At 39.1% G+C, this 27,575-nt stretch overlaps 1 protein-coding gene across 1 annotated transcript in view; it reads right to left on the bottom strand.

The window, feature by feature from the left end:
- Window positions 1-2,680: 2,680 nt before the first annotated feature.
- Window positions 2,681-27,575, bottom strand: part of ephb2a (eph receptor B2a) — a 79,207-nt gene continuing 54,312 nt past the window's right edge. The window contains exons 4-16 of the mRNA XM_053482320.1: window positions 25,417-25,572; window positions 20,922-21,257; window positions 13,583-13,707; window positions 13,225-13,387; window positions 12,478-12,586; window positions 12,332-12,396; window positions 11,045-11,167; window positions 10,711-10,958; window positions 10,159-10,374; window positions 9,501-9,650; window positions 9,063-9,256; window positions 8,240-8,395; window positions 2,681-7,445 (exon numbers count right to left, since the gene is read on the bottom strand). Coding sequence (XP_053338295.1) covers window positions 7,337-7,445; window positions 8,240-8,395; window positions 9,063-9,256; window positions 9,501-9,650; window positions 10,159-10,374; window positions 10,711-10,958; window positions 11,045-11,167; window positions 12,332-12,396; window positions 12,478-12,586; window positions 13,225-13,387; window positions 13,583-13,707; window positions 20,922-21,257; window positions 25,417-25,572 — 2,150 coding nt within the window. The 3' untranslated portion in view covers window positions 2,681-7,336. The remainder of the gene's footprint in view (window positions 7,446-8,239; window positions 8,396-9,062; window positions 9,257-9,500; window positions 9,651-10,158; window positions 10,375-10,710; window positions 10,959-11,044; window positions 11,168-12,331; window positions 12,397-12,477; window positions 12,587-13,224; window positions 13,388-13,582; window positions 13,708-20,921; window positions 21,258-25,416; window positions 25,573-27,575) is intronic.

The following is a 27,575-nucleotide window of genomic DNA, read 5'->3' as shown; positions in this document are numbered from 1 at the left end:
CACAAAAAACAGAAACGTTTCTTGTAAATCAACTGCATATGTGTTTTATTTACAGCAATTCTTTAAAAAATGAATATACATTGTACAGTACAAGGTAAACACGAGAAAGATTACAAAATGAAAAAACAAACAGTGTCTACTTTATACACAGCTTAGTATATTGTGCGTCGAGATGCTAAAATCCCTTGCATGTTGCCCCTATATTTTGTGCTTCAATTCCAAGTGAAGAGATATTTGACCGGCAGCCTAGAAACAAAAGAACTGTAGGTGTGATCACAACCCCCTCCGAACGACCGTGCCATCAATCACTGACCACCTCAGAAGTTCCCTCCAATGTATTCTGATGTTTTGCAATTTTTTTTAGCACCATTCAAAGGCTTACAATTCATTTAACCTAAGTAAATGAATATAGTCAAATTTACCTCGTGTTTTTTACTATAAGATTATAAACCAATATAAACCAAATCTAAGCTAAACGTTACATTTTAAGTTACACGTCCTTGGAATCCACTATAGTAAAAGCCTGAATTTGACTCTTTATATATATATATATATATATATATATAAAAACATATGATCAGTTTTATGGCCCATCTGCTTAAAATGTAATGTATATGTAAACTGAAAATTTAGTTTTTTTTAGTATTCATAAGACAACCTTTGAGTTTTGTAAATATTCTAGTTACAGTGTGATAAGTCTTACTTTAGGTTCAACGTTTTTAAGAATTAGAACATCCAGCTAAGATAAATGTTATGTCGTTGCTTAATAAAATAGTATCTGAACTTCTGAGGTGGTCAGTGATTGATGGCACGGTCGTTCGGAGGGGGTTGTGATCACACCTACAGTTCTTTTGTTTCTAGGCTGCCGGTCAAATATCTCTTCACTTGGAATTGAAGCACAAAATATAGGGGCAACATGCAAGGGATTTTAGCATCTCGACGCACAATATACTAAGCTGTTTATAAAGTAGACATACTGTTTGTTTTTTCATTTTGTAATCTTCCTCGTGTTTACCTTGTACTGTACAATGTATATTCATTTTTAAAGAATTGCTGCAAATAAAACACATATGCAGTTGATTTACCAGAAAGGACGTTTCTGTTTTTTTGTGTGCTAAACTAAACTTCAGGGTCAAGTAATACGGATTTTATTTGTTATATAATATATATATATATATATATATATAAATACACATATATATATATATATAATATGTGTATAATAGTTTGACACAAAAATGTGGGGAAAGATTAAGAAACACACTGAAGCGGAATCTGAACGAAACAATGATGATAAGTTCAAGCTTAGATTAATATATTAATATTAAGATTAATATATAAACTGGTCCACTCCGTGGACGCTTCATTAATATATAAATTTTAGGAATATATTAACATGTGCAGACATATATTTGAGGGTGCGCTGCCCCTCTTGCCCTGCGTAGAGCCGGCCTCGATTACTCACACACACACACACACACATATTACACACACATATGAATTAGTTTCAGCTGAAACTCATGATCAATGGTGTTGGGGTACTTATGTAGTAATAATTAGTTTCAGCCAAATCATTAAAACTAACAATAGACTATGGCACTCTCTTGAGAGGGGATATGAAGGTGTTATTCATTTATTTATTCAATTCTACATATAAACAAACAAAATACAGCTATTTTCCCAAAAAAGTGAAGTTGTTCAGCTGTTTAGTGTCACTATGTCATAACCAGTGAAACAACGTGGACTCATCGCTGTGCTTGTTGTAACTGAAAAAAACGCTGCATCTGTTTCAAAGTCTTTCCTCTCCGTGACCGCTGAAATCAGACACGACCCCACGTTAGGCTACGTCTTGACTCATTTGCATACCGACGGTGATTGGATGTTTACCGAGGGCTCAGGGGAGGTGTGTGTGTGTGTGTGTGTGTGTCTGCTTGTACTGTTATAAAAATTCTAAATATAAACAAACAAAATACAGCTTTTTTTCTCAGAGGTAAACGATAAAGTTGTTCAGCTGTTTAGTATCACTATACACTCAGTGTAGTTACCGAAATCTTTGATTTAGTTCTCATTGAGTGGCCACTTCCACATTTCACTCGCTTTTATTACATGAATCTTATGTGGGCATAAACAGTGAAACATTCCGCAGGTTTATAATACACCGCGGCCAAGTGAACCACGTTCCCGACGAACGAAACGAGGCATAGTCGTGGTGTAGATCTGATTTATTCAAACACATTATTGTTTTAGCGATAATTTCACAGAAGCGAGTTTAGAACTAAATCGCTGCTCCTGCTCCATCCAAGACGTTCAGAAGTTTCAAATAGAATGAAAAAAACGAATAAATGTTCTCCATACGATATAAAATTAAGTAGAGCTTTTCTCAGTTGAATATGAAAAAAGATACCGCTGATTATCAACGCGAGAATGAATGGCGCATTGTCCAAGTGCAAGTTGATCTTGGAGCTAAACTATTTGCTTTGGGTGAAAGCGCCATCTAGCGATCATTGTGTGTCAGCAGCAGCTTCCCATTCAAAACAATAGGCGGTCAAAAGACCGCTGAACCGCGCTTTTAGTAGGTGACACTGGCGCGGCGCTTCTAGTGTTAATATGGTCCCTCTACACCAAAAACTATGGTCATGAGGTAACACTGAAAGACTGAATACTGAAAGACTTTATCCACCCCTGTTCCCATATTTGAGCTTATCCTCATTTCATAGCATGGTCGTGTTCTCTCATAGTTTTTTTTTGTTGTTGTTGTTGCAGATATGAAAAGCTAATGTGCACTTGAAATGTTCTCTAATCATACTAAAATAAGCAGACCATGACAAGATATAATTTTCAATAAACAACACTGATTGGTCAATTTCTTTAATTTCCCCTTCTTTTCTAAGTAATACAAGATGACAAATTTTGGTCCAAACAGGGCAAAAATGTGCACCATGAGTACAAAGACCAACAGGTGCATGTATAACATCATGGACATGCCTGAGCGATGTTTAGATCCTTGCAGTCCTGTCAGTACAGTCTGTGTACCTTAAATAAAGAGAAGAATATACAGCTAAAATCCCAAACATTTCAAATGTATAGCACAATGTCACATCCCTATGATGAACTCTGTAACCAGACAACAAAGAAAAATTTGAGCACGCGAGTGAAAAGTGGAAGACTGGATTACTAAATGAAAGCAAGCACACCGAGAAGACGCAGGGTGGTCACAATAAAAAAACTCAACATCTGCAACAACTGGATTTGTGTTTGTGTTAGAAATGTGAAATATTTAGAACCATCTGATGTAAAACTGAAATTTCAAATAAATAAAAAAATGTCAGTAATAAAAAGATTTACAGATTGTAAAGTATTTTACAACAAATAGACGGAACTGGGTTAGAGGCTTCTGTACAAATGGATGAATCTATGATTGTTTCCAAATGATGGTATACAAGGACAAGTTGCACTAGTACAGCCAGTCAGCCTACCATCAGTCCTGCATCATGCCAACAGTAAAGCATCCTGAGATCGACCATTCACGTGTGGAGTTAGCCAAGGGAGTCTTAAATCACTCACAATTTAAATAAAGAATGGTACAAAAACATCTGCAAAGAGCTTCTCCAAACCACCCAAGAACAGTTTGGTGATAAACAATGCCTTTTCCAGCATGATGAAGCACCTTGCTATAAGGAAAAAAGTGATAATGAAAATGATAACTCTGGGAACAAAGCATCAAAATGTTGGGTCCATGAGCAGCAAACTCCCAAGACCTTAATCCCATTGAAAACCCTATACCATAGTAACATCTGACAAAAAGATATAAAAACAATGTAAAAGCTGTAGACTGTGAAAATTTACATTTGTTTCATTCTGAAAGCTTTTGGCCACGGCTGTAAGGGTGCTTGTCTATATTTATGGAACGGGAAGATGCGTTTTAAAATATAACTCTACTAGCAAATGTAAAGATTTACAGCTTTAATTTTGATTTGAGTCTTAAATCATGTTAGGAATAAAAAAAACTCAAAATGAAAATGGACATTTATACCAAAACTGGTGAAAGACATGATAGAGGTATGACTGAAAACATTTTTCTAATGATTTCAAATGATATGTTAACATATCTGTATACACAACAGCCATAACTGCTGACACTCCACTATGCAGATTAACTTTCCTATACTATATCGCCTAATGTAAATATCATTATTATTGACTCCCGATTTTTTTATTATTACAAAACAAAGTTTAAAAAGCCAACCGGAAAAAGTATCGTCTGAGGTGTAAGTGTCAGCCCTGTATCAGGGAACCTTTCAGAATAAACAGCTGCCTTTTCATTTTAACAGCACCCAATCGGCTGTATGATTTAATATGTGTGCCGACAAAAAAACATAGACAGGAGAAGGAATAGAAGAATCCAAACTTTGCACAACATGATGTCTGATGAGAAATTAATGGGAACATTTACATACTTTGTCACTAAGGTGCATGTACCATATTAACACTGTAGAGAAAATTGTTAATTAACATCAAAACAAATTTAGGCTGCTGAGATTTAACAGCAATCGGCAACGGTAATGAAGTCAGAAAGTAAAGCGCTTGTGATATGTGTGCATATGGTACATCATTAGGAAATAGCTAAATGGTTTATTACACTGTAGGTTAAAAAGACGAAATAAATAAATATGCACTCACTTGACCACTTAATTAGGAACACTTGTTCAAATGTACTCGTTCAATGCATTTATCCAGTCAGCCAATAATATGGCAGCAGCACGAAGCATAAAATCATGCAGATAACAAATGAAAAGTATCAGTTACTGTTTACATCAAATATCACAACAACGGGAAAAAAAAAACTATTTCAATTACTTGGACCGTGGCAAGGTTGTTGGTGCCAGACTTGCTGGTTTGAGTATTTAACTCTGGCTTACAGCCAGTGCGCCCCATAAAAAGGCATTGTCTCACTCGTCCAGGAAAAAATTACATCCAAAGCACTATCAGCACCATGGACCATAAACTTCTCAAAAAAAAACGAGCCGTCATAATTCACTGGCATCAGCCACAGTGAATCACCTACCATCCACTTTCTATAAAAAGGCCCTGGTGGCGCATGCCAATAAGTAGGATGATCAATGCGTAATATTTCTTCCGGTCTTTCTCTCCCCACAGACTCGGCCCCCTTTCTCACATGCTGCCAAGAAGAAGCCAACTCTTCAACACACCTGCCTCGGCGGCCTGCACACCTCCTGCTCAGCCTGCTCTGCACAGTGCAACGAGTTGCCAGAGCACGGATCGCCTAACTATCTTTTGCGCTCCTCCCTCTCCCACTTCACAAGGCACCAAAAGACCTTTGGTGTGTGAGAGTGCCATATGTTGCCAAAATGTTAATAAAAGTGCACCTGAGTTTACCGCAGGCTTTATACAAGCAACAAAGCTTTATACTGGTGGAGAATGCGGGCAAGGAGGCACCCAGGACGGACCTTTCGTTGAGTCCCTAACAAGGTTGAAGTCTTTCCTCACGGACAGGCAGTTCCAGTGTCATGGCATGCATCAGTGATGGGCGTGCAATCGGTCATCGCAGCTTACTAGCTCCATAGGCTCAGTAGGTAGACGGCCTCACACTTGCGGGTGCGCAATGAGGGCAGGCCACTGGAAACAGGCATGACTGCGAACTCGAGCTTCTTCCCTTATAAAAACAAGGCAGGCAGTGTAACTCGGGGTCTGTCTGGCCTCGCGCTGTGGATTCAAGTAGGAGCGTTGTGCAGCAGACAGCAAAAAATGTGAAAGAGTGGCATGCAAGCTGTGTAATGTACCGCGCCCCAGGGACCCGCAAGGAGGACAGCTGCGTGAACACTGCATACGCTTCCGCTGCACTCGCACTCCTGCATGAAGCCAGTCTTCGGAATCCTGTAGCCTGAAGAGAAGGGGCGCTGCACATCCATGTCAAGGACCCCATTCCTGTGCCTGCATGCTAGCTCGGCACTGCCACCAGACCTGCATGTGCACACATTTACATGCCCTCCTTCCCTTTCTTCCGTCCTTCCTTCTTTAACCCTTTACCTTCGCCTTTTTTCTAAATAAAATGTATATCTTAAGACTTCACCTTATGCCTGTGTTTGTAGTGCCACCCATGCATGAAACCCGTTACAAACTCAAATAACCACTTTATAACTATAGTTAGAACTAAAGTTTTTAAAATGCACAACACTTCAAACTTTGAGGAGAATGGGCTACAACAGCTGATAACCACACCAGAATCCTGTCCTTTTAGCCTAGGGTAGGAATCTGTAGCTTCACTCAGTACAGGTGCACCAAAACTAGACGGCTGAAAATTAGCGTTGGCTTGTTAAGGTACTGTGCTACTGATTGGATGGTCATAATCTCAATTTCTTCCTCTATTAAGCTGCCCCTGTTGGGCACCAGTTGTCTCATACAGGTCCCACGGTCATGACAACAAGTTCATTGTACTTCTCGTCAGTCACAAGATCTTAATTCATTAAAGCACCTTTGGAATGTTGAACAGGAGATTAGCTGGATGAATGTGTAGCTCACAAATTTAGCAGTTACATTTTTTTTTTATGCAAGCATGTCATATACCATGGAATTTCAAAGAAAAGTTACAAACACCTTGTAGACCCTGTTTTGACAGCAAATACGTGGTATTAGTATGGTGTTCCTAATAAAGTCGCCAGGGAGTGTATACCAATAAAAAAAGAAAAACACAATCTTAACAGTAAGTGTATCCCAGGCTTGTTTGCCGCTAATTTTCACAATTTCTACATTGCTCCTCATGGGTTGCCACATGGATTCTTCCTCACCATATGGCATCGACAGGAGTGTAAGAGGCTCATTTTTGTGCCATTTGTCCATGGTCCATTTCGATAATTCTCTCTTTTCCTTACTGTGCCACTCTGTGCTCTACTTTTACTGTCAACCTTTTTTTTTAACATTGTACTGTCAACAATTTTTACCATGACTACTGTAGTACTGCTATAATGTACAGTAAATGACGAAAAAAATTGGATTTTAACTTATAGCCCCTTTAAAAGGTCTTATAATCTGACTGGTGATGATCAGCATCTCCCTTTGAGTCCTTAATCTTATACTTGCAATTAAAATCATCATCATCATAATAACACAGTACACGAGTGAGCCTCCAGACATCACAGTCCGACTCCATCCTGTCTACGGCGTGCTGGTGGTTTTGGGGGGGTGTTTGCTGTGTGGGAGTCCCTCCTGGGGATCTTCCCTGTTGGGGACATCTCCACAGGAAGAAGTACAGCTGAACTCTGAAGCCAGGGGGGCTGATGAAGGAGGGAGTCAGTCTGAGAGCCTCCAAGCACGAGGGTCAAACCTCCACCGACTGGATTTGGTTCATCTGAGCTCGCATCATCTGCACGCTGTTAAGAATCTTCTTCTGGTGGCCGGCCAAAGTCACTCCTACTCTAAGGATATCACTGTAAGGATGAGAAGGAGAAAGAGAGGAATTAAGAAAATTTTGAACCCAGGGAGCGTATTGAACGCCAAAACACCTGCAGTTTCGTGCAATTACATAATCATGGGGAAGCAATGAAATCATGCAGAGCTTCAGTTGTTCACATCAACCTGGTGATGCCTTTCCAATCTTTTCCAAAATGTCGAGTTATGATAGCTTCAGATTTCTGACAGCAATGAATCTTAACTTCCCCCACAATGTTTGACAAGTTGTGTGTTATTCCTCTCTCAACGGTTTTAGCAAGTGTGTATTTGGAGTACCATAGTTTTTCTTTTTTCTGCACCATTCTATGTAAACTCTATGGAACGTAGTATGTGAAAATCCAAGGAAATTGTCGGTTTTAAAAATAGTGTTAAATATTTAACACTTATGATAAAAAAACTATTTCCCCGCATTTTGTTTCTGTTTGACCTTTAATGACCTTTCATAATGCCCGATTTTATTTACTATTTTGCAGCCACATCATTGGCAGATTAGATAAATTCATCAATAAGCAGATGTACAGGTTCAATGGTCAGAGAATATACTGTACGTTTAATTTGTTCCTTAGCATTCGCAATCAATGCATTCATCATTGCACTCAGAATATACAGTACCTGCCAATAAATTACCCCCCAGGAAATGAAATAGTGATGTGCTATTGGTACATTATACTAAAATGATGTCGTAAGTTGGAAGCATAATATTGTAATCACCCATTACCTAAAATGATATTGATTCTCCTGACTTAAAGGAACTCAGAACAAGGAAACTTACTCCAGAGTCATTTGGGAAACAGCATCAAAGGAGCTGAAGCCCTCATTGGCAAAGTTATCCTTGTACTGCCCCATCTTTATAGCATCCAGCCATTCATCCACTGTACTGAAGCTGGAGAAGTCTGGAGTGCTGCGGTCCAGTAGAGGTAGGTGAACGCTGGAGTAAACCCATAAAAATTGATTGAGAGTCAGAGAGTCAGGCCATGGAGTATAATACAGTATTTATTGCTTCATTTACAACAATTTTATATATATATATATATATATATATATATATATATATATATATATTGAGAGTATACATGCAATGTATAAAACATAATACGGTACTGTTAGCATTTTTTCAAATTGTTCTTTAACCATATTGACTTTTGCATGCTTCCCTCTCCCTTTGTTCCCTTGAGTTCTTCCTCATTCCTTATACGGCAATGCCTTCTTATGGTTCACCAGATGTCTATAAAACTTGCATCTCTTTGTTTTCTCGGATTTCTATAGAACATGTGAACAAGTCATGCTCTTTGATGTAGCTGCGGATGTACTTGATATGCAAGCACTTTGTGTTTACTCAGGGAGTTTGGCTTAAGACTTATATATACCCTTTTTGTTGTGTGAATAAACCAAACCAAGAGAACATTCCGATGCTCCACTGCGTGTGATTGCATTCCTCGTTATATCGGCCAGCACAGTTCATTTATCTTATTTTTATTTCAATTAATGTTTACATTGTAAGTATAAATAGAAGAAGAGAGATTAAAGATCACTGGTGATGGACGTGATCCTGATGTCATCTATTATTTAGTCTCTATGTGAATAAAAATTCTTACCCTGAAGAAAGAGGGGTGGTGGCTTTCAGGCTGTTGGGGTTGCGGATCATTTTGTCCAGGGTGTTCACGATCTGGCTGAATTTAGGCCGGTTGTTTCTGTCTTTCTGCCAGCAGTCCAGCATTAACTGATGCAACGTACTGGGACAGTCCATAGGAGGAGGTAACCTGTAATCCTGCTCTATGGCATTAATCACCTGCAAGGATTAGCACAGAGTTTAAGATGATTTAGAGATTAGGATTAAAATTATTTTATCTTGGTATTTTATTACAAAAGAGCAAATTTCTTTTTTTTAATATACTGTAATCAAAGAATCATTTGAAGCCAAGCTGATTTTTTTTTCTCCACTAGAGGTCAGTGCTGTATTATAGCAAGACAGTATTATGGAATTCTTTTCTATTCACTATTCTATTCATGATAAGACTATGCAAATATCCTACATCTTGATTGCTCATGTCCCAGTATGGTCTCTCTCCATAGGACATGACCTCCCACATGACGATGCCGTAGCTCCACACGTCACTGGAGGAGGTGAACTTCCTGTACTGGATGGCCTCTGGTGCAGTCCAACGGATGGGAATCTTCCCTCCCTGTAAAAGAGAGAGCAGAATCAGAATAAAGGCGAGAGTAATTTACTTGAATTTTTATATTTACTTTTTGGGACACAATGCCCAATTTACTGTTTTTATTACAAGTAATGGAAAAATGGAAATTCCACTCTAAATGCACTCAGTCACATGTTACAGATCTTAAGTTCAGGTCATTTTCATTTGAATTATCCAAGTTATCATTTTTGATCCTGTCATATGATCTCCGTTAAAACTGAGCACACGATAAGCATCTAAAAAGTATTTTGTGTAAAAGAGCACTTAAATTTACTAATAAATATGCTATATAATTACTGTATATGAACAGGCTTAAAAAAATACAGCTGTATGGGAACAAAACAAACTAAAAACAGTCTCTGACAATTGGACATCCAAATGATCAAAACAAATGAGCAATAATGTCTTTTAATGAATATAACATGCTTTTCATTTTATATCAGTGATAAATTAAAAAAACTGGTAAATGTCTGTGATTGGCAAGCAAACTTACTAGGGCACTGGTGTAGGTAGGGTCCGATGTGTCATCCTCTAAGAAGCGAGAAAGCCCAAAGTCCGACACTTTGCACACCAGGTTGCTGTTGACAAGGATGTTCCGAGCAGCCAGGTCTCGGTGCACGTAGTTCATATCACACAGATACTTCATACCAGCTGCAATGCCACGCAGCATACCGACCAGCTGAATCACTGTAAACTGCCCGTCGTTTTGCTGAAAGTAAATGCCACAAAATAGCTCATGACCATGACAAATGAAGGTACTCGAAGTACTACAGTAAATATGCAATATATAAGCTACTGCCGAACACCTTTGTCTCCATATTTACAATAGAACCCATCCTGGCCCTCACCCAAAAATCACATTTAGATCTCTAATGACTAGTCCAGCTGTGCCTTCAGTCAGGCACATCTGGTCCCTGCCTACAGGGACACCAGTCGCTGGAGGCCAAACTACCATGGATGGCTTTGCCCAATTTGAAAGCTAAAGAAGTAGAAATTTTAGATAATGTGAGGAACAAAATGTATTATTATAAATTTTAAGACCCACCCTAAGGAAAGAGTCCAGCGATCCATTCTCCATGAACTCAGTGATGATCATGATAGGGCAGCTTTTTGTCACCACGCCCTCCAAGTGGATGATGTTGGGGTGATCAAACTGGCCCATGATGCTGGCTTCGCTCAGGAAGTCCCTCCTTTGCTTTTCAGTGTAGCCAGACTTCAGTGTCTTGATGGCTACCAGGATCTCTCTCTTTCCAGGCAGGCGCAGGTTTCCGCTGCACACCTCCCCAAACTCACCTGAAGGAAAATCAGATGCAGCACCTGACTAATACAAAACCTTTTCCCAACTTTCTCCCAATGTGGATTAGAAAAGTCTTTTTTACCTGCACCGATGACTTGCTCGATCTTCACACAGGACATGTCTATTTCTTTAGCGAACTCCCGTACAGCCTCGTTGGGATCCTCATACGTGAAGGGATCAATATAGATCTTCATACCTGGCGACACTTGGGAGGAGAAGGTCAAGATTAAATACACCCGTTTGCACTAGTACTACAACTGAATCGTAAAATGTCCAAAAGAAGCCGTGTATTAAAGTGCATTAAAATTTTTATAGCTTGTGTAGTTGCAATGAAAATAGTGAGCCTTCACCACTAACTATATTTAACTAATAAGGGATTGTATCAGACTGGGGGGAAAGATGCTTTTCAGTTTGGGGCAATGTAACAAAAAATACTAAATAAAAATGTAAATGAAGGCTATTAAGAAAGGTATTAGAACACAGTTGGATGTGTATGGGGCTTAACAGGTAAAGAGTTCAAAGTTGTTGATCTGGCCTGCAAATTCCCCAAATCCCAATCTGATCAAACCTCAATGGAATGTGCTGGATTTACAAGTCTGTTCCACACCTTATAAATTACAACACTTGAAGGATCTGCTGCTAACGTCCTGATGCCAGATACAACATCACACCCTAAGAGGTCTTGTAGAGTCCATGCCTCAATAGAAACTTAAAAAAAAAACCATTAACACTAAAATCATCCAGGTTTTATGTTTTGGCTGGCCTAAGACTCCTGGAATAGGCTCCAGGCCCTTTGCAACCCTGTACGCAGGATAAAGTGGTAAAGACGATAAGTGAGTAAGAGGGCTGATTGCTAAAGCATATGATAAGCTAAATAAAAAAATATTTTTATTTTATGAGATAAACTTATATCATCATACTATGGGAATTCCCCATGAATCAGTTATAAGTCCACTCTCGTTCTCTCTATATACTAAATCCCTGAGCTGACTAATTAGATCTAGTGACTCCTCCTACCACTACTATGCCAATTACACAGAACTTTACTTTAACTTCCTTGTCCATCGCCACTCACACTTTCAGTGATTTAAACTGCTGGACATGCTGTCTCACTGGACAACAAAACACACTTAGAAGGAAGCAATGTCTGCCCTTTCCACGCAAACATGTTAACAGATGCGGCAGACTGGTTAGCATTGCTATAATGGCGTCCTTCCAATTCCCAATGGCTGTGTGTACATTGTTCTGTTGTGCCACTTGAAAACTAAAAAATCGGACATTTCCTGACTAGTTTCCTGATGCCGTCGGCTCAGATTAGTATTATGTACCGAGATTACAATGGCATGGGACATCAAGTTTGGCTACTTACAGTGGCCGCTAGTGTAATGCTGGAGCTTGTCTGATAACTCCGATTCTGTCCTGTCACTGCCTCTCCTAGAGGAAAAAAAAGGGAGATTACGTGAAACAGGTTTAATTGGCATGCAGACTCGCCAAGCAGGATTTAGGTTAACTCACCGGTTACAGACGATGATGAGCACGATGACTGAGATGAGAAAAACAACGCCTGCGGCTGCAGAGCCGATGATAAGTGGCAATTTTTCCTTCAGGCTGGAATCGTACTCCTCTACACACATACACAATGGGAACATCGACATATAGTATAAAACAGATGCCCAACTGGATTGGTCCCACTTCGTAAAAAGTCAACACCATGCAATCCAAAGGGCCAACCTGACTAAGGTCAACCAACAGTAGAGTCACATCTTTTTGCGATCGTACAGTATAAACCTCTACGGCCGTTTGGAGGTTGGAAGTTTATAAAATTACCAAACACTTTGTAAAATCTCCTCTTAAATATTGGATAGAACCATATGACTGCCAACTGGCAAGGCTTTTATTTCTGTTAGTTTATAAGCAACTCTGTAAAAAGTAGCAGGGAAAGAGCAGTGTGCCAGTTCACGTTTGGAAAAGCAGGAGCATGTTGGGATGAGAGTTTTGACATCTGTTTCTTGGCTATGCTCTTGGCATTGAGATGTACTGACATGCTTAATCTGATTGAAGTTATTGCTGTTACAGTAACTGGCAGTAATTTAAATCCAGTAGCTCGTCAGTCAGCGTCAAGTGACCAGACTAATAGCTGACGAAGATTTGATTGGTCTGTGCTGTCAGGATCACACAATGCTGTTGAGAGTGAAATAGAGAAGCTCTTTTTTTAAAGGTATAAAAGACAAAAGTGTATGTAAAAATACACACAACCCTTACCTTCAGTCATGGTTTGGAAGTACATCTTCCCACTGAAACGTCCAAAGCCTGCGACTGTTCGTGCTCGCACCTGGAACACATAGATGGTGCCTGGCTTCAAGCCTCGGACTACAGCTGTATTCGTCTGGCTTCTCAGCGACGAAGAGTTGAGCTCAGCTGTGTTCTGGAACAGATCAGAGCACACTATAAAAATGATGCAACATACGCACTCTCTAACATGAAAGCTTTTCTTCAAGCAAATGAAAATGACTCTGTTAACTTTCTTGCCAAGTGCAACACATGAATGAATAAATGCCCCGATGTAACATGTGCATGTGGGTAAAGGTGTGTGTGTGTGTGTGTGTGTGTGTGTGATTACCTTCTCAAAGTACTGCAGCTCGTAGTCTAGTATGACTCCGTTGGGTTGGTCAGGCTGAGACCATGACAATGTGATGCTATCGATAGTCCTGCTCACCTGATGCATGATGGACACCATTGATGGAGCTGTGCAGGAGAAATATTGAAAAAGGCAGAGATAATTAGCATCATTTTAGGTGTAATGTGCACTTTAAATGACGTGTAAACTCAACACACAAACTGCAGAGGGAAGATCGCGCAAAAAGTGGGACGTCAGCATAATGAAATGGTTTGGAAATAAAACATGCAGTTAATTACATATTCCGCTTGGCGACTAAACTTTGGAAAATTTAAGTATGTGTGTGTGTGTGTGTATGTGTGTGATTTTGTCCACCTCCAGAGCCAGGTGTAAATTATGCATGCACATTGCTCGGAGCGGCATAGCCAGTGCTGCCAGGTTCATGCTCATCCTGTATAACTGGGAAGCCGTTGAGCTGGCACCTTTTAATTGGTTCTTGTAGAGATTCTTTATGAATAAAAATTATGGAAGATGATTCAAGACTATTTACAGTATGAACCTTAAAACCTAGATAAGCTATGATTTATTAATGCAGGGCTTCCTTTATCAATAGTCTTTTTGATGGCACAAATTTCCAATTAATAATTTTAAAAACACTCCCAGTCTGCATGATGGTACAGATATCATAAGAAAAATGCAGTTCAGATGTATAGACAAAAATGTCTCATTCTGTACATAACAGTGTTTTGATTAGTAGGTCATCAGCAGTGGGCAGCAGAGTACTGCATAGAGCAAACATATCTGTATAGAGATAAGCAGCATTTCTTCTTGCCTTCTGTTCTGTTTTCTCTATCGTGAATGGATTGGGGAAAAAAAAGAAGAAGGGATGTCTACTTACAAGAAAAACATTGACTTCCTGGATGCATATCATAACCAAACTTCTCCCAACATTTCAGATTCCGGTTGTCTTTCAAATAAACCATTAAGTGTATTAATATGACATAAAACAAACAAAAGTAAAAAGGCTTTTCATTTATTAGTTTTTTTTCTGCGAACATATCCCGTTTTAAGTGCGCACCATGAATCCAGAGAGCTAATATTCTAAATGGTATTTATTGTTGGCATGAAGAAGCCGTCTATGGGTGATGGCTTTGTGACTTACAGGCCTTAGACTGTAAAGCTTCCTTTGATTTAGGAGGCTTAATAATAAACATTATCACAAACCAGCTCGAGGAAAACCTGCCCATAGATTTAGATTCCTAATGAGCAAGCCAGAGGCATCGGTGGTGAGGAAGAATTTCCCAAAATGACACAAGAAACCTAACTACTCTGAATCCACTGCAATGATTTATACGCTGTTTTATCAGGTTCACCTCTAAATGCAATCCCATGTGTGAAATTTTGCCAAAAAGCCCAAAGCACACTAAGAAGATTCAAAGAAAAAATTGAGTTAAATTGTTTCCAAGCAATAACTGTTATTTGGCATACAGAAATAGCAGAAAATATTACTGCTCATTAAATGTTAACATTTAAGGCAACGCATTACTCTTCTGGCTTTAAATATATACAGTGCATCTTAAAAAATTTTTATTCTTGCAATCATTTATTTTAAAAAGTGAACCTCTTGTACAATCTAGATTGATTACACATTATATTAAATATTTCAAGCTTTTTTATATATTTCTAGGATTATACACATTTCTAAGCTTACAAGTGATCAAAACTCCAACATATTACAATACTTCCTAAGAGCATTTCAAAAAGGGTTGACGATACACAGATGTAAAACTTCTGAAAAATATGTTTGTTTATGCGCTCCATAAATGGTCATGGCTCCTTTAGCATGAATTACTCTATGAATGCGGCATGGCGCGGAGGCCATTGGCCTGTGGCAATGCTGAAGTGTTATTGAAGACCAGATCGCTTTCATAGCGGCCATAAGCTCGTCTGTATTATTGGGTTAGGTGTTTCTCATCTTCGTCTTGATAAAGCCTGATAGATTCTCTATTGGGATTCAGGTTAGGTGAGATGGTTGGCACAGTAATATCATGGTAACCAGTCAGTTACTGGTAGTTTTGGCACTTCCTTTTCAAGTTCTGTTTAAAAAGGAAATCGGCATCTTCTTAGACAGCAGATGGAAGCATGAAGTGCTCTAAAATTTTCTGGTAGACGGCTTACATTGACTTTGGACTTGATAAAACACAGTGGATCAACACCGGCGAATGACATGATACTGTAGCATCCTAAAATCATGAATGACTGTGGCCTCAGAGCAACTTAGATTCTATGACTCTCCATTCTTCCTCCAGATTATGGAATTTCATTTTCAATTGAAATGAAAAATCATTTGGATTGTTCAGCAACAGTCCAGTTATTTTTCTCCTTAGCCCAGATAAGACGTTTGGGATGTTGTCTTTGGTTAAGAATAATGGGGCCAGGGGTAGCTCAGTGGTTAAGGCATTGGACTACGGTTCGGAAGATCACAGGTTCAAACCCCACAACCACCAAGTTGCCACTGTTGGGCCCTTGAGCAAGGCCCTTAACCCTCAACTGCTCAGATGTATAAAATGTAGAAGTGGTTTGGTACTAGAAATGCAACCCATTTCCTGAAGATGTCTCTGCGTGGTGGCTCTTTACGCACGGACTCCAGCCTCACTCCACTCCTTGTCAGGTTCTCCCAAGTTCCTGATTCTGTTTTTCTTGACGATCTTCTTTAAGCTGCGGACATCCCTGTTGCTTGTACACCTTTTGCACCCACACTTTTTCATTTCAGTTAACTTTCCATTAATATGCTTTAACATGCAGTTTGCAAACATCCAACACTTTTAGTGATGACCTTTTGAGAATGAATCTCCTTGTTGAGGTTGTCGATGATTGTTGACAACTGTCCAGTCATTTGACCGCCCAACTCAACTGCCAACAATGATAACCAATAAACCATGGTAGCACACTATATTTTTTTTTATGGAATTGAGACTGATGAAAGATTTTTTTACCACAAACTAGCAAATAAAAAAGCATCAGATTTGAGGCTGCATTATATGCTGCATCTGAGTGCAATTGTTCCCTGTGTTTTGTGAAGCAGGTCCTCGCTGACAGAAAGAGCCACATGAATTCAGCCAAAAATCTTCTATATTTTCAGAAATTGTTCAGCTCTGCCAAAGTGATGTATTTTCCATTTCCCAGCGTGCTGTAAATGGTACTTGATCGCTCAACTCCTTGCTCGGCCTTCAAATTATAAAAAATTTAAGTAATGCTTTCACACAAATTCATGTGTCCTTGCGGTATTATGGTAGAGAACCAGAGGAACCAATTATGAATGTTTCCATCTGTAAAGAATTTGAAGATTTCTGTGCTTGCCAAGAACTGTTCCACTCCTTTACATGACAAAGTAGGATCCTAGTTAATCACGCTTTGAATCATTTCCTATAGAGAAGGTGCTGTTGTATATGTACCTATGCACCATGCAAAAGGCCAAAGGGGAGGTTTAATGTTATGTGGCAGGATATTTATTTTATATCATAGATCTTTACCACTTATAAGATCATGTGTATGCTCTTCCCCCACACAGTGAGGAGGAGGATGGTGAAGGAAAAAGGCCCAAAAATCACAACGTAAAAAAACAACTGCTAAATGCCACTTTCATAACAGCATGCTGTTTAAAAGTCTTGCCAGAAAGAAGCAATTGCTGAGAGCAGCTCATCTGAACTTTACCGTGCGTCATTAGAACTACAATTAGCATCATGTGCTGTAGTCAGATGAACTCGGGATCAAACATTTTGGCCATGCAAATTATCAGCATGATTGGAAACGTGACCAACGTGACAAGAAACACTATCACAAATGTGGTACACAGAAGTGACTTATTTGGACTATTTGGAATATTGAAGGTTGAAACCTGGCCTTTGGGAGGTGTTTCAGACATGGCCATGAAGAGACCTTTTAAAATCATGAAATAAAGAACACACACGCAGATTCAATGTTTTATAACCTCGCTCCCCAGACTTGAACTCTACTGGAACATTGTGGTGGGAATTCATAAATTAATTCTAAATTTATGCGTTTGCAGTGCGGCAGGAGGGGCACTGCTCCCCCTAGAGGCTAAAATATGGCACTATGTTGAGTCTAAAATAGGTAAACAATTTTTAATTATTCTTCGTACATAAGGGCTGAGGAAATTAACCCACAATGAATGTGGATTAAAAACATTAATGTTGTTAATGGAGCGTGCTTTTTCCTTTCTCTATATAATTCTAACCATCATCTCATTGCAACGTGTTCTTCTGTGTGGTAGTACCACTGACTGCTAGGGCATGCCTTTCCGTACCGATTCCCTTTAAACACGTTGCGTTCAGCTAATTAGACTGAAATTCAGGTGGGACTTGTACAAAACTTCTAGGTAGGACTGGTTATTTTATACACTCACACAACACACACACACACACTGTGAAAAATGTTGGCCCATATTGATAGGATAGCATCTTGCAGTTAATGGAGATTTGTGGGATGCACATCCAGGGCACGAAGCTCCCGTTCCACCAGATCCCAAAGATGCTCTATTGGGTTGAGATCTGGTGACTGTGGGGACCATTTTAGTACAGTAAACTTATTGTCATGTTCAAGAAACCAATTTGAAATGATTCGAGCTTTGTGACATGGTGCATTATCCTGCTGGAAGTAGCCATCAGAGGATGGGTACATGGTGGTCATAAAGGGATGGACATGGTCAGAAACAATGTTTAGGTAGCCTGTGGCATTTAAACGATGCTCAATTGGCACTAAAGGGCCTAAAGTGTACCAAGAAAACATCCCCCACACCATTACACCACCACCACCAGCCTGCACAGTGGTAACAAGGCATGATGGATCCATGTTCTCATTCTGTTTATGCCAAATTCTGACTCTACCATTTGAATGTCTCAAGAGAAATCGAGACTCATCAGACCAAGCAACATTTTTTCCAGTCTTCAACTGTCCAATTTTGGTGAGCTCGTGCAATTTGTAGCCTCTTTTTTCTATTTGTAGTGGAGATGAGTGGTACCCGGTGGGGTCTTCTGCTGTTGTAGCCCATCCGCCTCAAGGTTGTGCGTGTTGTGGCTTCACAAATGCTTTGCTGCATACCTCGATTGTAACAAGTGATTATTTCAGTCAAAGTTCCTCTTCTATCAGCTTAAATCAGTCGGCCCATTCTCCTCTGACCTCTAGCATCAACAAGGCATTTTCGCCCACAGGACTGCCGCATACTGGATGTTTTTCCCTTTTCACACCATTCTTTGTAAACACTAGAAATGGTTGTGAGTGAAAATCCCAGTAACTGGGCAGATTGTGAAATACTCAGACCGGCCCGTCTGGCACCAACAAACATGCAACACTCAAAAATTGCTTAAATCACATTTCTTTCCCATTCTGACATTCAGTTTGGAGTTCAGGAGATTGTCTTGACCAGGACCATAACCCCTAAATGCATTAAAGCAACTGCCATTAAAGCAACTGCACATGGAATTTTTCCATGTGATTGGTTGATTAGATAATTGCATTAATGAGAAATTGAACAGGTGTTCCTAATAATCCTTTAGGTAAGTGTGTGTATATATATATATATATAATATATATTTCAAGTGGAACTATTTTTACAAGAATACACTAGATGTAAGACATGGGAATGGTGACTCAGGTGGCTAAGACTCTAGGTTGTTGATTTTTTGGGGATCTGAGGGTCTGGGTTCAAGCCCCATCGTGGGTGAGTTGCCACGCCCAATACTACCCAGCCACTGCTTGCAGAGCCGGTCCTATTTGAGAGATTTTAATTTAACATTTGTTAAATTAAATTCATGCATACACTACAATAAATGTTTTATGAAGACTATAATGTTTGTCCCCCACTGTAAATTGCGAACTCTGCCTATGAATTTACATGCGCAAAAACAAAAGATTATAAAAGGGGCATAAAATGTTGTATGTGGGAGTGGACCAAGATCCTTCTACAAGTGTCTACAACCTTGTTAGAAATCACAGGAAAAGACTGTGCTGTTATTCTCTCCAGGGCTGGCGTCACACAGCATTCATCCCAAAATATTCATTGTGTGAGTGCTGGGAATCAGTATTTTTCTTTTCGTCTGCCAATAAATTTGGAGGCCACTGTACATTCCTCACTCACACACAACATACCTTTTATTATTAGCTTTATATTTAGTTAAAAACAGACCAGATCAAGGTTGGACAGGAGAGTAAGCATCATAGTAAACATCTATGACTCTAATCCTTAAAGCTTTTGGGCCCAGATCTAAAATTTCTACGTTTAAGCAATATTAAAAGAAATCATCTGTATGCACTTTATGAAGTGTGCGCAAGTTTTGGTGACTTTACAGAAATCAGTTTCGTGTCTTATACTGTAGAACGAATTTGCAATCAATAGTAATTTGTCTTAAGCATCTGTCTAAGCTTTGCATGGCTGCACAGTAAGCAGTAAGCATTTTCAACCTGGGAGGTAAACAGAAAGAACGAAAGATCTAAAACTAAAAACAGACTAATCAAGGCTACAAAACATTGCAAGGTTTTTCCCATCGGAAAACCCTGATACTCATTACCTACTTAACTAATTTAGCGCGCACATAATAGGATGAACTAAGGAAGCCAAGTGAATGCAAAAATGCTTAGGTGAGACCCAGACGATAGACACAACACAACACAAAGTTGTGAAAACAAACTTCTGATTTTGTTTTAAGCTGAGGGGAGAAAGCTTTAAAGCAGTGATACGAGGGAATGCGGCAAATAAAATTCCTATGCCGCATTCTGCGAGACCCTTAAACTCTTCTCTGCTTTTTTATTTCTTTTACCACTTAGTTTTCATTAACTTCACTATCATCTGTAACGAGAACTACAAGCTGAGAGCACTTTTCAAGCCCGCTCGCTCAGTGATTTCAGCACAGCCTGATTAAACGAATTTGGAGGTGGCTGATGCTGTGAGGTGAAGTTTCCCAGCACTAGTGAGGCTATAACGTACACTGACAGGCACACCAGTGTAGCCGCTGCCTGCGGTACAACCAGGTCCAGAGCTCTCATTAAACTGCCCTATTACCGTTTACTATGCTCCTTTGAACTGCTGCTTTTATGGCTTTTTTTTTTTCAGTCTACACACCAGGAGATGTGATGTGAACTGTAACTGCCACTCTGAGCTCATAAAAGTAAAGAAATCTGAAATATGATCAGGTGTCGAGTTCAAGTTCAGAACAAAGGACTGAGACATACATCACTTTACTAAAATATTTCTCAATTTCCACGGAACACCTGGGATCTTGGTTGTTCATTAACCTTAGTTCATTTCCAAATATCAAATTCTTACCAGCCTGGTTAGTTGTGATGTTGACCGAGGCAAACTGGGGCGAATAGGGGCTCTGGTCAGATACACCATTCACCGCCTGGATCTCGAAGGTGTACTGGGTGTGGGCGAGGAGCTCGCTGATGTGCACCCACGGCTCGGTGAGGCCCAGCTGGCGCGGAGCGAACTGCACGTTGTCTCCGCAGCGTGTGCAGGGACCTCGGCCCGAGCCACAGCTTTTGCAGATGATGTTGTAGACGAGGTCATTTCGGCCACCGCTGTCACGAGGAGGAATCCACTCGAGCCTCAAGGATGTCTCGTTTACACTGGAAATGACTCTCTGAGGGGCAGAGGGCACAGCTGTGGGTTGGAAAAAAACAACCATGATTATATATCGAAGAGACTCCATTAATCAATCCGGGATACCCAGGGGTTCTGGGTCATAAAGCAAAACTCATAAATTCGACGTGGAAAATGAACAAATGCATGCAATTTATAAATCGACTAGGAAGACAAAGCGGCACTTCTCTTTTAAGAGAACTAGACATCAAAATAATTCTGTCATTGTTTTTTGGAATTGACACAAAGCTGATGATTTTGAACTTTTATGTTCTTATTACAAAGAACTATATTTTGAAATTGATGGGGAAAGAAAAAAAAACACAAAATGGGAATGTATTATTTTGCAGCGTTATTTTATTTTTGTTGGAAAATATTCCTTTAATCGACGACCAATTTTTCATGCAAAGACGAGACAAGGACTCACTCACTCATCGTCTAAACCGCTGTAGCCTGTAGTCACGGGGAGCTTGGAGCCTGTCCCAGGAGACTTAAAGGACGAGGCAGAAAACACCCTAAATGGGTTCCAATCCAATCCATTTACACACAGCGGGAAATTTGGGAATGTCAATTAACCTAACCTGCATTTCTTTGGACTTTTTGAGAAAACCGGAGTACCTGGAGGAAACACACTAAGCACACTATGCACACAGACCCGAGGTGGGAATCGAACCCGGACCCTGGAGGTATTACTTCTAATCCACAATAAAATAAAGTATTACAAAAAACAATTGCATGGATAAATTATTTATAATATACAATTTATCTTTCTATCCTATAACCTTCACAAATTTAATAACTGCAGCACACTATAAAAAATAATAATAAATAAATTGCCCTGTCCACCAGCATTAAAAACAGCCCTCTCGTGATGTGCTAAGTTTATTAAATGCAGACACATAAGGTTAGATTATCATCATTAGCTTCTATGCTCACTACCATCACGTGCCACTCTTGAATTGGCAGCATTAGTTTTACATTATGCTATGTTCGCCTTTAAGTAACCTCGCTAATGGTAAACCCTGAGGGGGGTCACAATTCGAATTAACTGCAAGTGAATGCAATCCCTGCAACCTTTACAGTATCAGAAATACTACTGCTTTGCAAACTGCAATTACTAATTGCACGAAACTAACAGCGCAAATTAATGTCAGCTGTGTGAAGCCACTTTAACTCAAGCAGGAACGATTATTATGAAGTATTAGCATTGTGCATCCAGCGTCTATCTGCGGTTTCAGCTGTTTTTTTTTTTTTTTTTATTATGAGAGGGAATGGTGCGAGTCTGTTATCTGAAATCGGTAAATGTCCTGATTTGCAATTCTCCGATAGCACTGTATCCTCTTGTTGCTCTTGTGATGCTTTATGTAATTGCACTGATCATAAACAAAAGTATTCTGCAGTTATAGTGAAATCAGAGTGTTTGTGCTTACTTCACTGTAACTATATATTACACAAATGACAAGGTGAAACTGTCATTAGAAATCGAAATGTCTGGGAAAAAAAAGGAAAGAAATGTGACTAGGGCCAATTTCTTTCCAGTACAGATAATAGACTGGCAAAATCCATCAGTCTTATTTGTGTCATACTGTATACAGTAGGTAGTGTCTGTTATGGCAAGTGCCCTTTAAAGTTCTGGGGGATGAGCATCAGGGACATGCCGGGGACATAACCGGTCACACATTTGGAGACAGTAAGGGACAACAGTCCACTGAACAAACTCCTGTCAATCATGGACAATCCATCCCACCCTCTACATGATCCTATACAGATGCAGCGGAGTCCATTCTCTAACAGACTTGTTACTTGTTATTTGCACAAAACTATTTTTATCTCCGCTGCTACTTACAAGGAATGTTTACTACAGTATTTACTGTTTCTCCTCCCACTACCTCAATTCATTACGACGTGGTATTGAAATCTGTCACGTTGTCACTCTTGTTGCACATTTGCACGTGCACTTTGTTGTCTCTTTTATATATATTGCTGTTTACCTAAAAATGTCACTCTGTCATGTCTCAGGTGTCTCAAGTGACACCTGTCATATCTTAGGTGTCTTAGTTAGCTAGTTAATTTTGATCATTTATATTGTTAAATTTACGTTGTATGTACTGTAGCACCTTGCTCCAGGAGAAACGGCGTTTCTTTCACTGTGTACTAAAAGGTATATGATTGGAATGACAATAAAAGCCGACTTGAACTCGACTTGACATGAGACTGATCCAGCTTTGCTGTCAAAAAGAATGGTTCAGGAAATCATTCCTACCGTTCGCTATCAGTGCGCACTGTACAACGACCTACCTCTTATGTAACAAAAGACAAAAGCAACTTGTATACATATCCCATAATTCACTGTCACTTTACGCACACTTTATACACACTGACATTTTGCACATTTCATCTGTTTTTCTTATCTTAAATTGCCTGTTTGCACTCTATATTTTTCTATAGAGTATCTGCAATACTGTATTATTTTATATACTGTATTCTCCCAGCCCCTCTTCTCCTTCCACTTTACTACTGTTTGTGTAACCTGCTGCAATTATTTCTATCTATTTATAGTGAGGACCCTATTTTAGAATATCCGTTTTTAAGCCTGCATCATTTACATACATAAAACCCTTATTAGCGCTAACCAGAAAAGGTGAAGGTAGATAATAATTAAGCATTATAACACTCACGGTCGGCCATCTGACCGCACCACTGTGCTGATACTCAGTACAACAGCATGACCTTACAGGAAATCTAGTGAGATTAGTGGCTCATGGCAGCCCTGAACAAAATAACAGGGTTGGTTCAGAGGCAATTCAGAATGACTTAGATACATTTACTAAGGACACAAACTGTTGTGTAGGGTAACATAACATTATCAGATGCGTTTTCTTGCAGAACGTGCTTCCATAATTGACGTAACTAAATTCTGTATTTCTTTTGTTGGGGACATCACGAACTTCTAACACTTGATGTAAATCATAAGGAAGCACAAACGGCTGTTTTTCTCTCTTTCAATATGTACAGTACTGTATGTGCATGTTTCCTACATTATTCTTATGCCTACCTTAAATACCATAGCGATCAATCCTGTTATCTTCCCTGAAATAAGACAGAGTTAATAATGTATTGGCTTTCAAAAACACAGCCAAAAACTATAGACACACCAATGTGCAAAATGCAGTTGGGGACCTTGCGGGAAATTATGGTTTATTGCTTAAAATTCATTCGCATAAAACCACTTACCTTCAACGTTCGCTCAAAAGTCATGCCCCTAAAATACATGCATACACTCTTAGAAAAATAAGCTTCCATCTGGCACCTGAGATTCATTTGAATTTTTGAATGAATCGTCTCTCTGGGAAAAGAGGTGTACTGGTTGAACATAAAAATTTTAATTACTTTTTTTTTTTTTTTTTACCTTAGGAAGCTTCAAACTGTTAACTATTTAATGAACAGTTCAGGGTTATAATTGGCTGTATGTTGGTGGTATCACAGCGTCCAGAGGTTTTTCATTAAGCAGACATTTAATTGCCTGAGACGTTGCCAAATATGACAACAAAATTTGACATCAAAGCACTGATCGCATCTCTAATTTTCTGATAGTGAATTCTGAATCTGTGAGGCAGGTAGTCCAGTGTAGATCTGGATCAACAGCCTGCATCATTCCTCCAATGATTTCTCGAACACCAAGCGACCGTTCTCTTTCCTATATACTACAAGCTGGTTCTTATTCATTCAAACCATTTTGATTGCTCCATTAGTATGAATCAAATCAAAGCAGCCTGGTCCTTCTGGCAGCTCTTTAATGTGTGATGTGATAAAAAGAACATTGTGTTTATTATAATGCAAAGCAACTGTGAGAAAAGTATTCTCTACTTCGCTTCTCTCAAACAGAGTGCTGCTCTCATTCACAAATGGGCACTCCTCTAAAAAGCACAGGGAATTATGCAAATCGGACTAGGCTTGTTATTTCTTGGCTCCTTTTCAGTTATACTAGAGACTGACATTTTCATTCAGAGTGCACTACATCTACTAACCACTGCTTCAAAAAAAAAGGGCAAAGAGATAAAGCAGCACAGTTTTACATGTTTATGCAAAATGAAGGAAATTTTGGGACCGTCATGGGTCACACTGTATGCTGGTAACACTTAAAACATCGATTGGCCTTGACTCATTAAATCCAACATACTTGTACAGGGCATCTGTGCAGGATCTGAATCGGTGCGGTAGTAGCCAACGCGGCAAACGCAGTTAGTAGCTCCCTCATTAGTGGTGCGGCTGTTGATAGGACACTGCTGGCACAGCTGATCTCCCTGGGATGGTTTGAAAAATCCAGATGAGCATGCTGGGTAAAAACAGACAACATATTACGACAACATTTTAGACAAATGTCTGGTTAAGAGCACATCATTAGGACTTTTAAGTAGTAAGCCATTGTCATTGTGTGTTGGAATACAGGCTTTATTCTTTGTATGTAATCCATAGACACAGAGACTATGCAATCACAATACATTCATATGGGCCTCTAGTGCTGCTGGTAAGCTTGGCCTCTCACTGTTCAGCTTTTGTTTGACACACAAAGAGCAAAGCTCTACTTAGAAATATCTGACTACTCTCACAAAGGCAATGAAAAATTCCAGATCCATTTCCCTCTCAAAACCACCCGAAAGCACAGCAGAACCACATTTCTATTTGGGCTTTTAAAAATTAGTGTTTTAACCCTTTAACCCACAGTTAAGCACTTTTCATGAATATTCAGTTTTATTAGTACAAAGAGTACGTTTTCAAATGTTATGTTGCAGCCAGTTGTTTTTTTATTTAATTATTATTATTATTATTATTATTATTATTAATCTCCACTTAGTAACCCATAATGACAAACATCAAAGCAAAATTGTAGAAATTTTCTATAGTTCTTAAAAAGAAAAAAAATGAAATATTACATGTACTTAAGTATTTAGACATTTCTTAACAACAACTAAGATTTAGCTGAAAACCCTATAGGCCTTATTAACCATGTTAAATGTCCATGACAGCACAATTAGAAGAAGACTGAACATGTACAGTATGGTTTGTTTGGAATGGTTGCCAGTAGAAAGTCTTTTCTGCTTAAATGGAAGCAGGCCTGAGGTTTGTAAAACTGCATTTGAACTAGTTTTAGTATCGTCAACGAAAATAATGACGAGAAACATTCGTAGATGACCTTTTTTCCTATGACTAAGATGAGATGATGACAAGACTTCATGGATATCAATGAACAGTGACGAAATCAGCATGCAATATTGATGAAAAAATCTGAGACTAAAATGTAAAAAAAAAAAAAAAAACACATGCTGCGGTATGGTGTTCATTCATTATGGCACGAGCAGCAGTGTTTCCCGGGTCACAGCACGCGGCATATCAGGAGCAGTTTGTGACGGGATGTTCAACTAAAACTAGTCATTTTTAACTCTTCATCATTACAGCAGTGTGGGCATTTCCGCCTCAAGGCACACCATAAAAATCACGCAGTATTACAGTCTATTCGTGGTAATTATGCTACCACATGTTAACATAATTATGTTGTAATGTAATTTATTTTATAGTTAAACTGTTGGCAAATACAGTACATTAAGCTAATAGGCTAGCAAATAATTGTGACCCATAGAAGCTATCGTAAAAACAGTCCGATTGCGTAAATTCATAAAATAAAAGTTTCCAAACACTGTATATATTGTCCATACTGCTTCTATTGTTTTGTAGTTTAAAAAATATAGACATGCAGCAGTTGTTGTGATGCGTAAAAATAAATATAATTAGCTAAACACATCAGATGAAAAGATATATTTCAAATGTTAATTATTTATTATTAAAAAAAAAAAGAAATGTACAGACTTTTAGTTGACAAAAAAATGGCAACAAAAAAAGGATAAGATGGACTAAGTATAATAAAAACAAACTGGGACATTAATCCCGGGACTAAGAGTAGGGCGAACGCTAATCTAAACAAACCACAAGACTTCCTTGAAAAAAAGACCTATGGACAAATGGAACCGAAGTGGAGTTGTTTGGCCACATGGCAGTGCAGGGGTGATGATTTTGGCCTATTCCTGTTGCCACAGGACCTGGACACCTTGCAGGCATTAAGTTGACCACCTCGTCTGTATACCAAAGTATTCTAGAGGCAAATGTGAAGCAGCTAAAGCTTGTTCGAAATTGGGTCATGGAACAGGACAATGATCCAAAGCACACCAGTGAATTCATATCAGAATGGCTGAAAAATAAAAGTATCGAGATTTTGGAATGGCCCAGTCAAAGTCCAGACCAAACACTCATAAAGGCATACAGGAAACAATTACTTTCATTTAT

The sequence above is a fragment of the Clarias gariepinus genome, chromosome 22 (genome assembly GCF_024256425.1).
Source record: "Clarias gariepinus isolate MV-2021 ecotype Netherlands chromosome 22, CGAR_prim_01v2, whole genome shotgun sequence".
Classification (NCBI taxonomy): domain Eukaryota; kingdom Metazoa; phylum Chordata; class Actinopteri; order Siluriformes; family Clariidae; genus Clarias; species Clarias gariepinus.
The sequence above is the reverse complement of the archived record's forward strand: the minus strand, read 5'-3'. Positions and strand labels throughout refer to the sequence as shown.